This window comes from Struthio camelus, chromosome 12 (genome assembly GCF_040807025.1).
Source record: "Struthio camelus isolate bStrCam1 chromosome 12, bStrCam1.hap1, whole genome shotgun sequence".
NCBI lineage: Eukaryota > Metazoa > Chordata > Aves > Struthioniformes > Struthionidae > Struthio > Struthio camelus.
The window spans coordinates 2,436,698-2,451,885 of NC_090953.1; the positions used below are offsets into that span (position 1 = coordinate 2,436,698).

The 15,188-nt window shown below is 40.6% G+C and overlaps 1 protein-coding gene across 8 annotated transcripts in view; it reads right to left on the reverse strand.

Annotated features, from left to right (window-relative positions):
- The window catches only part of MAP2K5 (mitogen-activated protein kinase kinase 5), a 146,117-nt gene that overhangs the window by 90,031 nt on the left and 40,898 nt on the right, over positions 1-15,188 (reverse strand). For all 8 annotated transcript variants that reach the window (XM_068958133.1, XM_068958130.1, XM_068958134.1 and 5 more), the window contains exons 9-10: positions 6,393-6,432; positions 86-154 (exon numbers count right to left, since the gene is read on the reverse strand). In XM_068958133.1, coding sequence (XP_068814234.1) covers positions 86-154; positions 6,393-6,432 — 109 coding nt within the window. The remainder of the gene's footprint in view (positions 1-85; positions 155-6,392; positions 6,433-15,188) is intronic.

The window sequence follows — 15,188 nt, forward strand, 5'->3', positions numbered from 1 at the left end:
AAGAAGAAACCCATTTTAAAATTTTCTGCATAAGCAGAAAGATTATCAGCAAGTATAGTTAAAATAAGGAAAAAAACCCAAATACCTTATAAAGAATTTCCAACTCCGACATAATCTGTTTCTGGAGTTCCAGTGTTATATCTAAGGGTATGACCTAAAATATAAACATCGGACACATGGTCAGCTCTGACATAAGAGGTAAGCGAACAATTCAAAATAAAAACAGAAAATCCACATATTAATTATCCTTATGTGAGAAAAGGAATGGGAGGAGTAGGTGGAAGGGATATTTCACAGAGCCACGGGCAAACGAAAGAAATTGAACCAAAAGGACGTAATCAGTTACTTTAAAAAGCCAGTAACAGTTAAACTCAGTTATACAACCAATTTTACCCGTAAAGTTATCTTACACATGGTAGAGCTATACAATATGCTAAAGACATAGCAGGAATTAGCATTTTATACAGTGCTTTCCTTTCAGTCAAAACTCATCTCAGCTTTCCGTGGCATGGCGTCGATCAGCCCTGCGCCGGGGAAGCTGTCGTATAAGCTCTGTGGTTTCATCGTTTGACCAAGAAATGAGTTAGAACTTGAACACCAGCCTAACACGAGATGCAGAAAGCAGGCATGGCAGATTTGCAGGCCTGTGAACTCACAGGCGTTGCCTCTTCATCCGAAGCGCGGATCACCCCCAGCACCTGCCTGGGACACTCTCCTCCCTGCTAATCTGCCTAGGCCAAACCCTGTCGCAAGAAGGAAGTCTAGCGAAAAAGCTGGAACCCTGCTACCTTGGCGGTCCTTGCTGAACGTGGCCATTGTAACTTCACAGTGCTAAACAAGCACCGTAGTACTGACAGTATTACTATCTGAATTTCTTAATGGTGTCCTAAAGAAGTGTCAGGAGCTACCTGCTTCCATCATTCTTTGGGTTTTAATTTCTTTAATATTTACCCTCGTTTTCACATAAACTCCTAACTTATTTTATATTTATATGAAACACAGAAAACTTAAATATACAGATGGTAACAAGTGGGACAGACAGCTAGGTAAGCATCACCTAAGCGTGCCTCAGAACGACTGCAAACCACCTGACGCGGATCACTCCGCAGATCTAAGCGGCCGTTCACCATCACGGATATCTGCTGCTTCCCGCACCCATTCCAGGCATTCTTGATCATTCATTTTTGAGTGAGCCTGCTAACCAGGACTTGAAGTCCCAAGCACTGCCGTGAAGGTGGGGTGCAGTGCCAGAGTTACAAGCTTGAAGGAGGCTCAGGCCAGGTAAGGACTCTGGTTCTCATAAGAAACAAACTTCATAAAGATGTAAGCTTACTGCAGAGCACTACAGTGGCAAAATACGGATTCCCCCATACCATGGCTTGGTATGTCTGACGACTTTTTGAAAGTCCTTTCGTTAAGGTTGAAAACGGACTTTTTAAAATGTTCCCTGCCATGATTCTTCCAAGACCTGTACACTTTTCTTAAGCGCTACTGTAGGATCGTAGTAACTGACTGAACAAAAATGACTCTCAGTGCATTTTTCTAGGCTAAGTCTTCTACCATTCAATAGTTAAATACTTTAGTTAAATACTTTAAGCTAAAGGAAAACAAAACACAGCAGATTTGTAGACTTAACAGAACACATTATAGGCTGCATATATTGCTGATGAAACAAAATACAGAGATGCCACTTCCCAACATACATCTTACAGTATCAAAATCAGTCTAAAAGGGAAAACAGTAAGCCATTTCTATCAGGAGTTTGCTTTAGGGGTGTTTATAAAAGCTGTCACTAAACTAAATTGTAACCGTAACATTGGGCTGCCAAGAAACATTTAACACACTTGTCTAGATCAATAATCATTTGCCAACAATATCCACTTACATTTTTCCAGCAAGAAAAACTTAAAATAATTTGCTGGAATATTATCATTTTCACCTATTAAAATATTAACAGGACTCAATCGTGTCAACAGTACAAAATTAAATTTCATTTTGCCAGATTCTACTCACAGTGAGGAACTTCCCTGTTTCATTCACTGTCAAGGCTTCACCAACCTAAACGATGACTAGTAGTTAGCATGATCAGTGTCAAATCCATCACTGACACCCAATCAACCAAGACCTGGCACGAAGAAAGGTCTCTAGCTGATTTGCATTAACTATAATTACAGACAGACCCTGCATTCTAATAGTGAGGATAACCTGGAAAAGCAGAACCACCCTCCTCCTGCCTGTGCCCTACCCTACAGTATCCTGAACCTTCATAAACATAACCTTTCGCTCAGGTTTCCGAAAAGTCAAGTGCCAGTTTTGCTGTAACAGTATGGTAAGAGTATATCACCGTAAATTAAATGAGGAGAAACCCCTGGCTCAGTTTCTCTGCATAACTACCCTAGAGAAGCGTTGTATTTTATCTGAACTGGTGTGGCTTGCGTGACTTGCCAAATAAGTGAGACACCCTTTTAATCTCTTGGTTAGAGAACCTCGTTTTACTCACAGCACTGAAATGGGAGCAGAAAGAGAGGAGAAGGGAGAAAAAAAAGAAAAAAAAAACCTCAACCCTATACAGCTCTGCCTTAATCTGCACCTGTAATCAGCATGTTCAGTCCTTTTACATAAAGTTTCCAAGCATATTAAGCAAATGAGTTTCACATGCAGGAAACACCTTCTAAGCACATGTGACCTAACACTGTAAACAAGGGATGGAACAGCATTGAAAAAAATGACTCCTCAGACCCATCGCTACCAGGAAAGAAGCAACGAATAAGGATTTAGCTGCAGCCTCCCAACTGTAGCACAGGTAAGCATATCAGATTTAATATCAGACAATAAACTTTTTGAAAGTGGCATCTTTAGAAAGAACTGTATAGCAAGGAAAGGAACAACTGAGATTTTCTCATAGAATTATTGAGAGTAGACAAGTGAAACCGAATTCATCAAGCATAAAATAACTTGCTGTGAACTCACAGCACATGCAGGAGCAAAATTTGTTAACACGTTTGCATTGGAAGCTACGAACAAAGGCGGATGAACAGAACGGCTCAGTGAGCTGCTAGCGTTAAGCAGTTTGCAGCTAGCTATGCTGGCTAACAGCTTAACTGCGCTTTTAAGTTGGATGTGGTTGAACAGTGATGGACCAGAGCCTGCGTAAACAGTAACCCGGGACTGCCCGGGGCAGAGAGGACTGGCAGCCAAGCTCAAGAGTGTCCAGTGCCTGTACTTACTTCAAAGTTAGCTGAAATGGTGCCCCCCCAGATAGAGCTGGAGACGGGCCATTAGAAAATGAGGTCATCATCATTTATTTTATTTAAATGACATGGACGTCCTCTGGCATTTAGCAAGGGACTCCAAGCACTCCTATATGTTTTCCTCACTTCTGTGAAGTGAGACAGTGGTACTCGTCCCATTTTACAGATGGGAAGCTGAGGCAGAGAGCCAGCTTACCCAACATCAGTTTGCAGCTTGTGGTAGAGCCAAAACTAACCCATACCTTCTAATGGCCAGTCTTTGATCCCGAACCACAAGTCTTCCCTTCACAAGAGAAGGATGAAGCATCACAGTAAAGTCTGCTTGGTCTAAATCTCAAGTTCCTGCCTAAAATAAAGCAATCCTGAAAATGCTTAGCGTGTTTACAACATAAAGGAATTCACAATGCCTAACATTTCAAGGGAGATGGGTTAATTTTTAAAAGAGGAATACCTGAACATATTTCCTATGCTCTCCACTACACCTCCAGGACAAATAAGGATGAGTTGTCAAGTTAAATACAAGCAGTCAAGTGACTGAATTATAATTTACTCTGTGCTCAATTTAAATTAGTGTGAGGCTATTAAAATATACAGTATAAATACGGCAATTCATCACAAGCTGTCATGGATGACTTCGTCTATTTGCTGGAGTGGCATACGTTCCACTAAAGGGAACGAGAGCAAAATCACAGGTCAAATTAAGCTGCTATTCTGTTTTAATTCACTTATTTAATCTGTGGCGACATAATTGTCTTTTACAGTATGTACAACTCAAAGGAAATTTGGGAGTATTATAGTCAGTATACAAATGATTAATCAAATGGTCCATTTAAATGCTAGTTTAAGAGCAAGAGAAACTAAAAGCAGTTAAAGAATGGCAATCAGCCAGTATACACTCAAAAAACTACAATTCTTCATTTCGATTTTTCCCTCCAATTAGAAAAAAAGGTTACTTTAGAAAAATCAATTAAATCCTCTGCATGTTATCTAGCTGTAAAGCTTATGTAAAATATGTAATGCCATAGCCAGCTTTGGTTTCTAATATCGGCACCAGCATTGGTTTACTTTCCTGTACAATATATGCAAGATTAACTACCAGCTGTGAGCATTTTAATCAACAGGTTTTCAGAATGTTACCCGTCCTATCAAATCAGTATGTTATTAGAAAAACCAAAACCCCACAAAAGCAGAACTCCACTCTTTCACAAATCCTTCATTCCAATGACGTCCCTGTTAGCGTGCTAATCCTCTGACAAAATAACTGATCCTGTGATGATCTTGTCAAGACGCTAGTATTAGTAGCCTCCTTTTGTAGCCGGGTATGCTGAGTCATAGATGCGCGGAGTGATTTTCTGAATAGAGCAAGCCAGCACGAGCGCTCTCATAGCGGGTTTCCTGACCTCCAGCTCGTCAGCATCCGATTTTAAACATATGATAACACCGCACACGTTGGCACAACGTTACCTCTGAAAGCACACTGGAAACACATAATTGACGGTGACAGGACCAGCATGAGTGGTATGTATTCAGAGAACCCAGTTTCCCAGATCTTCAGGATGGTAATTACCCATGAGGACTAGCCAAACCCACGCGCTCCACAGGAGGCAAGGTGGAACTGCTGGCTTCCGGAAGGGGCTTTTTGCCACAGGGAGGTGAGTTCAATTAACCTTGCAAGGGGTGAATTCATCTCCCCTCCTGCCTGTACGATTTTTCTCTTACTTGCTCCACCTCCTCTGCAGATAGCTTCTGAGGGCGCTCACTGTCGAACAGCAGCAACGCGTTGGAAAGACGCAGGCTGAGGAGCAAGGAGGCATCGGCAACTCTGAGCCGAGAACCGGGACAGAAGGAGATGCTCTCTGCCGAGCTCGGAAAAGACTATTTGATGAAGCAATGTAGCAGATGCCAGGAACGTCGCGTGCCTGCTCAGCCCCAGCATTTAGGGGAAGAACATTTTCTGTTCAATGTCAAAAGTTACAATAAAAAAATATTTTTGTATATCAGACTTTCTGTACCTCGTTATGCTTACGACAACTTGGAGAATTCCTGTCTAATTCTAAGTGCTCATCCCAAGTTTTAGGAATGATCGATACCACTTGAAAAGACTTTTTCAAGTGTATTTGTATTCCATATAACTAGAAGTTACTTGGAGACTATTAACATTTCAATTTCTGCATTTTCCACGTTTAGAGGATCAGTCTTAACCACACAATGTAGAAATTCCATTTTATACCAGTGAATTCCACACTGGCAATTTGTTGCAATTTTGCTGCCAACAACCCAGCCCCCTATTTCTCCTTCTCTTGCTGTTCTCTCGCATCCCCTACTTTTTTAGTAGGGGCTCCCTTAAGTCGAATTAAATGGTTACATAAAGATGAGGAAAAAAGAGAAATGAGATGAAAGTTTATTTTATACCTTTCTAAAGCATTATTTTATAAATTATATTTCAAATGTACTTTAAGATCCCAAACTATTAAGTGGTACAAGTTCTACAATCCATTTATTGTCTCTACTGTTTTAAGTTTTAAAAAACTTGTTCGACTCCCATAGAGAAGTAAAGGACACGTTTCAGTATTTTTTCCTACAGCTTAATTGCATTCATAATTTAATTCTACATACAGGGGTTGGCATAGAGTAGTCAAGAGTTTTGCCATTAGTTTACCTGAGATTTAACTGAACTTCAGAGAAGATTGTTACTTATCTGACCACACAATTACACTTCAGTATACGCCTTCATCCAATATTGCAAAGAACACCAACAAGAAAAAAACCAATCCACTCAGTCGGATAAAAACAATCAGGAAAGGAAATAACACTAAAACAAATGAATAAACCCGTTTAAGCAGCAAAATCTCCTAGGAAAACCAAATACTATCCCAAAGAAATTAGGGAAATTCTCTTTATTTAAAAATGAGGCTGCACAGGCCACTCACAAACGTGCCCTTGGGGACACTTTGGCATTGGCAGAGAAAGTATCTATGTACTAGATAGAAAATATCTATGTATTGTTGTTTTCCTGCATAAACAACTTGGTCTTTAACGCAATAAAACAAACTGAGATCTAACAATCCTAAAAAGGAGGGGAAGGAAACCAAGGTCAAGACAGAAGGGAGAGAAAGAGAGAAAATTACTGTAATATCTTACCTTTACTGCTAGAATTTTTCCACTAGGGACATGATATGCTCTGCATGAGGGAAAAAATTAAATAACTTGAGATAACATAAAATTCTCTCTCTACATATGTGCAACATCTATATACTAATTTCACAGAAAAATGACTTAGAGCTAATACATTATACTGTAAATCAACTTTTACATAGCACTTCTAAAGAAATACTTTGTGGCCAACTAAAACAATTGGCCAAAAGAATATACTTGTAACGGAACTTCCAAGCAGACTTTTTTACGTTTGCATGTTTCATAGAAAAATTCACTCATTAAAGAATTTTATATAGCATAATAGCAAACTTGCACATATGAATTTACCCACTTTCAAAATTTCTTCCAATGCAATAAAGTTAGGATAGAAACCTTACTCATAGACTCATCATACAATAAGCTTTCTTGCACAAGCTTGCTAATCCTAAGGGTATTTTCAGTGGTAAGACAATGAGATGCACAACTGTACCAATTAAAGTGAAGTAAAACAGGTGATGACTGATTCTTTATCGTAATCTAAGGACCTGCAGAAAGTATTAGTGAAATGAACAACCTACATTTGTATTTAAGAGTACCGTGTGCGCATATATAAGGTTAGAACGCATTTTCAGAATGAACTTCCACAATAATTCAAGAGTAGTTTGTCCTAATTTCTGTTGAAAAACATTCGTAAGTGGCTTTTTAACAATGAATTGTATATTCCTAACCATAAGCTTCTAGGAAAATAAAAAGGTATGAGAAAAAAATCCTACTAAAAATTCAATGTAATTTTGCATAAAAACAAAACCATTAAAGGTTTTCCTCTTCACTAGTTTTATTGTCTCATACTGATTTATGGCACTACACGCAGTAATGTCACATATGTGGCACTAACTTTAAAGAATTATAATATTTTAGCAGTATATACCTCTAGCAATTATTACTGAAGAGGAAAAGCTTTAATAGCTTTGTTCTTATCCAAAATCATAGTAGTGCAGAGCAAGACTGTTGTTTACTCTTATTTATAACCCTGAGTGCTTGTATAATTTCCATTAAGGTCTTGGAATTTTCCAAATCTTTACCTTAATTTAGCAATTTATGGATAAGCACCTATGTAAGTGAGCCGCATTAGCTTTTAGAAATAAATACGTTAAGGAAAAAAAAAAAAAAAGGTATACCTCCCCTGTGTGCTGCCCCTCTCCCCCCAGTCACTGTTATATTAATGTCGATATAATGTGCAAAAAGCAGAATCACCAGACAAAGCTCTAACTGACAGACTGGTAGCTGAACACGTAATCAATGAATCCAAAGGAGTAAATGAACTCTGCTGTAACTATGGACGAATCAACAGTGGCAAAACGTTATGGACTTAAGATCAGCAGAAATGATAAGAAAATGAACAGGTTGAGATAGCATGCTTAACGTCTGTTAGCTTAATATGTACTGTGCCGGACAGTTTGGCAACTTAATTAGCTTGTCAAGAAAGCTGATCTTTTTTCCATAAGAGAGATCTCCTGTTTCCAAGTGAATTAAAAGGGAAGACTTGATTATTTAATTATGATGCACGCTAATTCATCCGTGGAAGTTTGGGTTAAATTTCCAGCAGAGGGCAGATACCTGGTTTGGTTTACAGAGCATTGACAGTACCAATTTAACATTTAATTATCACTGAGAATTGGATCACAAAGGAAATACCATGCCCATGGGTACAGTGTGTCCACTGGCTTTGCAAACGGCATGCTACCTGGGAGAAGAGGAATTCGTTTACTCCAGGCTGATAGGGCATCTCAATTGTCCTGACCTTCCTCAACACAATAACTGTAAAGTGATTAATGAAGTTTGAATAGGAGCTCTGGTTACACCAAAAGACAACCGTACACCTCTGTAGTGCTTTAATTAACAGCTAACACTTCAAATTAGTCTGTAGTTGCTACAGTAATTACCTGTTCCAATGAGCGTGTAGGGAAAACGTTTTTGTTAGATATTATGTAGAACTGTAAGTTGGAATTGATCATTCTGGTTACAGTCAGCACAGCTAAAGCCTGGAGATTTAGTACCTTCACGTAGCTTCAGAAGGATACACTAAAAAAATCCCACAAAATAACATGCACAGTATGAAGAACTATGTATTTTTAGTGCATTCATCAATAAGCCGCAGATGACTATGAAGAGATCAAACTAATATTCAATGCTCTATGAACAACATGGAGGCTCATCTCAAGGGTCAACTCTTTAGAGATTTCAGTGTCACCCCCAAAAGTAAGTAAATTCCTCAACCTAGAACCAGATCATCAGGCCATGCAAAGCAGCAAATGCAGCAGCTCCTCAGCAATGCTGTGCGCTTCGGTAAGCGCACACTTCCAAATCATCCAGGACGCCAGGCAAACCCTATTGCCCAACAAACACAGTTCCAACAACCGCCCTCCTTGCTAGGAACGCATTTGAGCGGTGCCTAACAGTCAAGCTACGCTGATGTCAAAGATGAGTGAGAGTAGTTGCTAAATAGCTGCTGAACAACTTAAAAGACAGAAAATAAAGAATAGAAATGAAATGCATTAAATAATTTGCACTCTGCATTTAAGATGTGCACATTCAGACAGGTTCTTCAGTTTGTTTCAACTTGGGACGAAATTCTGCCATGCACATCCCCTTGACTACTGATGGATTAGCACAGGCAGCCAAATTTGGCCCAGAATCGGTACAGCTGCACACTCAGTTCAGCAGACTGTCCACCACACAGCCGGCTACCAAAGATTAGCTGACTTGGAAAATATGTTTTCTGCATCACAAGGCTCCAGAGAAGCTTCACAGGCTTCCTGGAAACCTCCACTATGGCCCAGCTGAAAAGCAATGGTTCCAGCTCGATTCTGCTTTCACTCCCTTCCAATTCCTGTTCAGATTTTTCTAGGCCAATAACTCTGCGTGGAGGCACTAACATCAAAACAAAATGACTCCCACGTTCCCATCTCCACTAGAACCCTTCTCAATAAAGGACAGCACAATGCAGAATATTCAACAAAAACTGGTTTGATTTTTGCAGGAATTCATATCTTGCAGAAACCAGCTTTGGGAGAATAAGTTCTTTTTTCTGCTCTTTTTAGTTGTTTTTTCTTCTTTGTTCTGCTTTTGGTCAGGCTGGGTTTTTTTCCCCCCTCTGTAAATGATCCACTGCAAAAGCTAAAACTTGGATGATTGAGAACAGGCAGCCATAAAAAATCATTTATTGTTAAGGAAAAAATTGAACAGACAGTATTGCATCACAGGTAGCCAACTTCCACAACAAGAAGTCGGAAAAGCCATTTTGAACGCTCGATGCCAGTGTCAACTATTTAAAAAAAAAAATATTTAAATTTTGTTGCAATTTGCCACTTGCAGGAAGCCCCTTGCAATGGGCATTTTCCCCCTCCCTCTCTATCTCTTAGTAAAATTACGAATATATATGACAAATGCCATGGCGTGGAGTGCTCTTTTTATTCTCTGGAGAGGAAACTCCTAACAGGCACTGGGACAAATTAAGAATATATCCTTAAAAGGGGCGTGAAGTAAATCCCACCCAGGTTAGCTGGAGAACTTGATCTATCACAAACTTGAGGTTTTATTATTTTAAGCTAATTAGAATATTATGAGAATAGTAACAACAACATAGTAACAACAACATTCTCCAGGAATAAAAATATACTAAATTTTAAAATGTATATTATGAATTTATTAAAACAGTAGAAAAATAAACAAAACAATTTATTGCCTTTAAATTAGAGATCATAATTCCAAGATCCTGCACCCAACTAATTATCACCAGATGAGCACCTATCTCAGTTTTTTTGTTTTTTAAAATAAAGGTGGTGTTTGTTGTTGTAGCCCTAACATATTTTAGGCTGAGGATACGGATTAAGATTATAAAGAAAATGCAAGGTTCAAGCATCCCCTTCTGGGTACCAGTCTTACAGGATGATGCATTCCTTTCCAGCTCACCGAGGTCTGGATGAAAACAGTTGCCGCCTGTCTGTAAGACGACAGGGCAGCCCAAAAAGGTACAGGTACCTTAAGCTGATCCGCAGTGACATGTTCACAGGGGGACAGTAAAGGAAAATAGAGTTGAAAATTGCACCTAGAGTCTTAATAGACTTGGAACAATTCATATTAATTTGCTCCAGAAACTGAAAATTCTTCACAGAAACACACTGTTCCTTCCTGAGGCTGAGAAGTAGATTTTAATTACTGTGTCCAGTGCTGATAGGGGGGAAAAAAAACCCTGCACTACGTCAAATAAGCAATTTAATATTGCCAGATGAGAAGAAAGGTGAACATCAGGGCAGGAAGGTGTAAAGGCAGGTGTACCTCTAACAAACATTAGCCGTACCTGCTGCAGGGACTTGGTTAAGAGACCGTTGTTTAATTAAACCAAATGAACAACCCAGACAAATAACCTTTTTTGGTTCCCCCCCCCCCCCCCTCGCCTAGGTCTCACAAAAGGAGGAACAAATCTTCGGTAGGGGGATGGAGGAAAGAAAATAGCAACTTTCAGACCACCTGGGGGAGGGGGCGATAAGGCCAGGGTGGCAGAAAGCACAGGAGAGGGTCAAACCGGAGCCGGGAAGCTGGAGGGCAGCGAGGGCGCAGAGGAGGTTTGGGAGGCCGAACCCCTGGCTCCGGCTCCCGCCCGGGAGGCCACGGAGGCGTCGAAGGGAGCCCCACGCGGCCTGCCCGGCGCCCGGGCGGCAGAGACGGCAGACCTTTCCTTGTCCGCACCTTCTTCTAGCGGAACCGCAAGGCGGGCGACTCGGGGAGGTTTGCTTAAAGCCGCAGCACGTTGTGTAAGTAAAGCAAAGGCAGACTTCAACCACCGTGCATTTTGAAACATCCCCGTTGGGAAAGAAATTTAAATCTCTTCGCTCACATTCCCATTAGAGTTCATTATTCTGAGCCCTCTTCATCCATTACAATGAGTAGCTTCTAAGCAAGACTGGCACCGTCGTGTCAGATATTTTATTAACCCTGACTATTAACCATATCCCTAGATACGTAAAGCCCGGAGGGACCCATGCGAGCCAAATCCTTTAGCATAACTTTGTCTCCTCTACTCTGAGGGATCAAGAGCTTCCCTCAAGGAACGCTGCAAAGGCAGCTCGCCCAGCTCGGCGGCAAAAGCCGGGTTATTTTGGGGAACAAGAAAGGCAGCGTGAGCGAGCGTGCATTGCACCTGAACACAGCCCTCCAGCCAAGCTGGAGAAACCTTCTGATGGACTGCGGAGTAGGGTGCGCGCGTGCCTCGTGCTCCCGAAAATACTCGTCACTACAATGGGAAACTAGACTGGGCCTTGGGGGAACTGCCAAGTCCTCAGCATCTCTCCTTCCCCCTTCCCCACTCCCCCAGTATGCCCAAAGCGCTTCTACAGGAAAGCAGACTTAAAAAATAAAAAATAAAAAAAAAAAATAAACGAATGTGTCAAAAGCAGGTGGTATCTGTTTTACAAAAAGAAAAAGGAAAAAGATAGCAGCTGAATTTCCCATTGCTTTGTTCATCCTGAGGACGACAGCAAAGAAAAACAGAGGAGAAACGTTAGGTGGTTTGGCTCAATCCTGTTTATAAAATAGATCATAGCTCATCCTAATTTTTAGGCTAAAAATGTCATATGCTGAATAGAGACACTAAGTTTCTACAGCACTTTTATATACTATACTTCAAAAGTAAAAATAAAAAAAACAAACAAACAAAAAAATGACCAAAGAGAGCATGCACAAGCTTCTTAATAATAGTGTAGATGTCAAACAAATTTTCTCTCTCTTTTAACTTGCTAAGCCTAACTATTTTATATTCTTCCTGTGAGAAATTTTACCAAAAAGCACAGTGGGGAGCTGCATTACTTGCTGTGATTGTGGTATGACTTCTTTAAGGACAAGTAAAGAACTTCAGGTTCAGGTTTCAACACGCAGACGCTGAAGAGAAACTGCAATTCTCATTTATAATTCTAAAGCATTTGCCCACATATTAGTGGTTTAAGGACGATCACATCAAAAGCACAGACTGAATATGCAAAGATCCTTGAGCTTTTTCAAACAGCTTTTCCTAAGATATACAACACCTTCAACTACAAATAGAGTTTAATGCTCTCTGAAAAATTCAGAACAAACATTTTTTTCTTCCTAGAAACAACGATTCATAATGATTATTATATCATGTTACAAAGGGGTTTACTAATGCTGGTAAAAAAGCATTGAAGAAGCCTGCAACAGCCTACCATGTAGGAGATCCCGCTTCCCATCCGTTCACTCTGGCCACCAGAATATATTTTTCTATTTTTTCCCCCAATAGCCATGGAAACAATTTCTAATCAATAAGATATTCCTTGGCAAGACCACATGATTCAAGGGAAAGCCATGACCTGTCTGCTATGCCAATGAGTCAGTCCCTTCCCTTCCTAGAAATATGACTAACATCAGCAAATATGACAAAATGATATACTGACTGCTGTTACATTAGCGATGTGACTGCTGAGGAGCAGGGAAGCAACGCTCCCCTCCAGTCAAGGTACCACGCAAACATACGGCCAATGCCACAAGCTTACATCTACTGGCTCACGCAAAGCATCGGTGCTTCCTCTGTCATTCTGCTAAATAATGCTTTTAGGAGATGCGCCGCCTCCTGTGAAACCACTGGAAAGTTGGTTGCAAGGGCCCTCTGCCCGCCGTCTAACGCGGCTTCTCACGTGAAGCAGGACTGTAACGCTGGGTGAGCTCAGCGCGGCTCGGGCTAGCTGCGCTGGAGGATGAAGAAGCCCCTGCCTCTCTTGTGACCTGTTCCAGTGCTGCACCATCTTCCTTGCGAAAAAGCTTTTCCTAATTTCCAATCTGAACTTCCTAGGTCCTGACGCCACTGCCCCTTGCGTATCATCTGCCATGACTGAGAAGAGTTTGCCTTTGTCATGATTTTTCACAGATGATAGACAGCAGCCTCATAACAAACCAGCTGGCTCCTTCAGCACCTGCAGGGGGATATCATCCATGGACGTGAATGTATGCAGCTTCACTAAGTAGTCCCTAACCTGCTGTTTCTCCAGCGTTGGCTGTCCTTTCCTTCCCAAGCTGGGCTAGTAGTTGGGAGCAGACTTTGCACGTGAAGACTGAGTTCAAAAAGCTATTGACGTTGTTAGCCCAGCGACGGATTATACAGAAAAGGCTATCTCGCCATTTATGAAGAAGCCTATAATTTCCCTGAACTTCTTTTTGCTACCAGCATATTTGCAGAATCGCAACATACTTCTCAGGTGCCTCATTCTTTCATAACATTTTTCAAATTCTGTGAATTTCTAGATTTTGCACAGGAACATCCCAAAAATGAGGAGAACCACCTACAAGTCCAGAGGTAATAAAAATCCAGGAGGTATTATGGTACCTAAATTAACCTGCTTCCTTAATACAAGATGACAGAAGATCATAACAATTCTACCACAGTTCCGAGTAAAGTACTTGTTTTCCTGAAATCTCCATACTGACTGATGCAAAATCTCAAGGCTCAGAAGAGTTCAAATGACAACACTTCTCCTCCTCTAAAAAAAACTGGCACAGGTTTTCTAATTTAGACTGTGGCTCCACTGTGCCAAAAACAATTTCTCTGGAAGAAAACAAAATTCCTCCAGGAATTTAAGTTGAACTTAAGCAAGTCTTGGAATTGTTCAATTTCCTCTCCTGAATTAATGAGAGAGGAATTCTGCCCATAGATACATGTGACTACCAACGCCACCACAGTCGTTCACTCCTGAGATTAGACCATAAACCCACTTCCTTTTTGTTATCCTTCTGTTCATACATCCGCAAAGTAAATATTTCTTTTTTTTTTTTTCTCTCTCCCAGATACATCTCTTTCTCTCTCTTCCTGCTTCACATCTTGGTATTTGTTCATTATACACATCTGTTAAAAATATCAAAGTATAATTCCACTCGACAAGAACTGCGGGTATTGTTCAGTTTACCCATATCTGTATCAGCTCACCCACGCTACTACACTGATGAGATGCAGAGGAGGTCCTCTGGATATCCCCCTCAGCAGAGGGTCGCTCTGATGACACACGCAAGAACAGGCATGCAAAAGGTCTTTGGGACTGACGCAAAGTATAACAGAAATCATTAAACACACAGAAGCCCTAGGTTTCATTTGAGTTTAAAAATTAACACAAAAAGTGACTGCGGTAGCAAGCAGCACCTTCAGATGTAAGGGAACTGAATAGAGTCAGATAAAGTGAACGTTTTCCTGACCTATGAGAAATAACCTAGAGCAAAACGACTACGTCATCGCGTTGCGCAAGATGAATAAAATTCGCTAAGTGTTATGCACTGCAGAATGACATGCCAGTCACCAGCTGCATCCTCTGTGCAGCAAATCACCCACAGATTTGGTTTACTGTTAATTTTTTTTTCTCTTTTTTCCCCCCCCCCATAGTACTACCAGGGTCTGTCGTGCTCCTGGTCAGACTCTGGCATTCTAAACATAGAGTTGTCACGTACTCAAATGGCCATCTAAAGAAACAGATTCAAATTGTTTCTAGGAAATAAACACTTTGACAGTTGTTGCCTTCTGCAATAGACATTAGCCTGACTCTCTGGCTGTTAAACCAGGAAATCCAAAGTGCACAGCAGTTGTGAAAAGGGGCTTTTATGGGGACTGTGCTAGTTCAAACAACAATCTACGCCAACCTCCCTTCTATCTAAAATCCCATTACAGATGCTTGAATATTGACTGCAAAGTGATTTGTTGTTAAGCTAGAAAACAAACAAAAATACTCGTATCTAAATTTTAAACTTTTC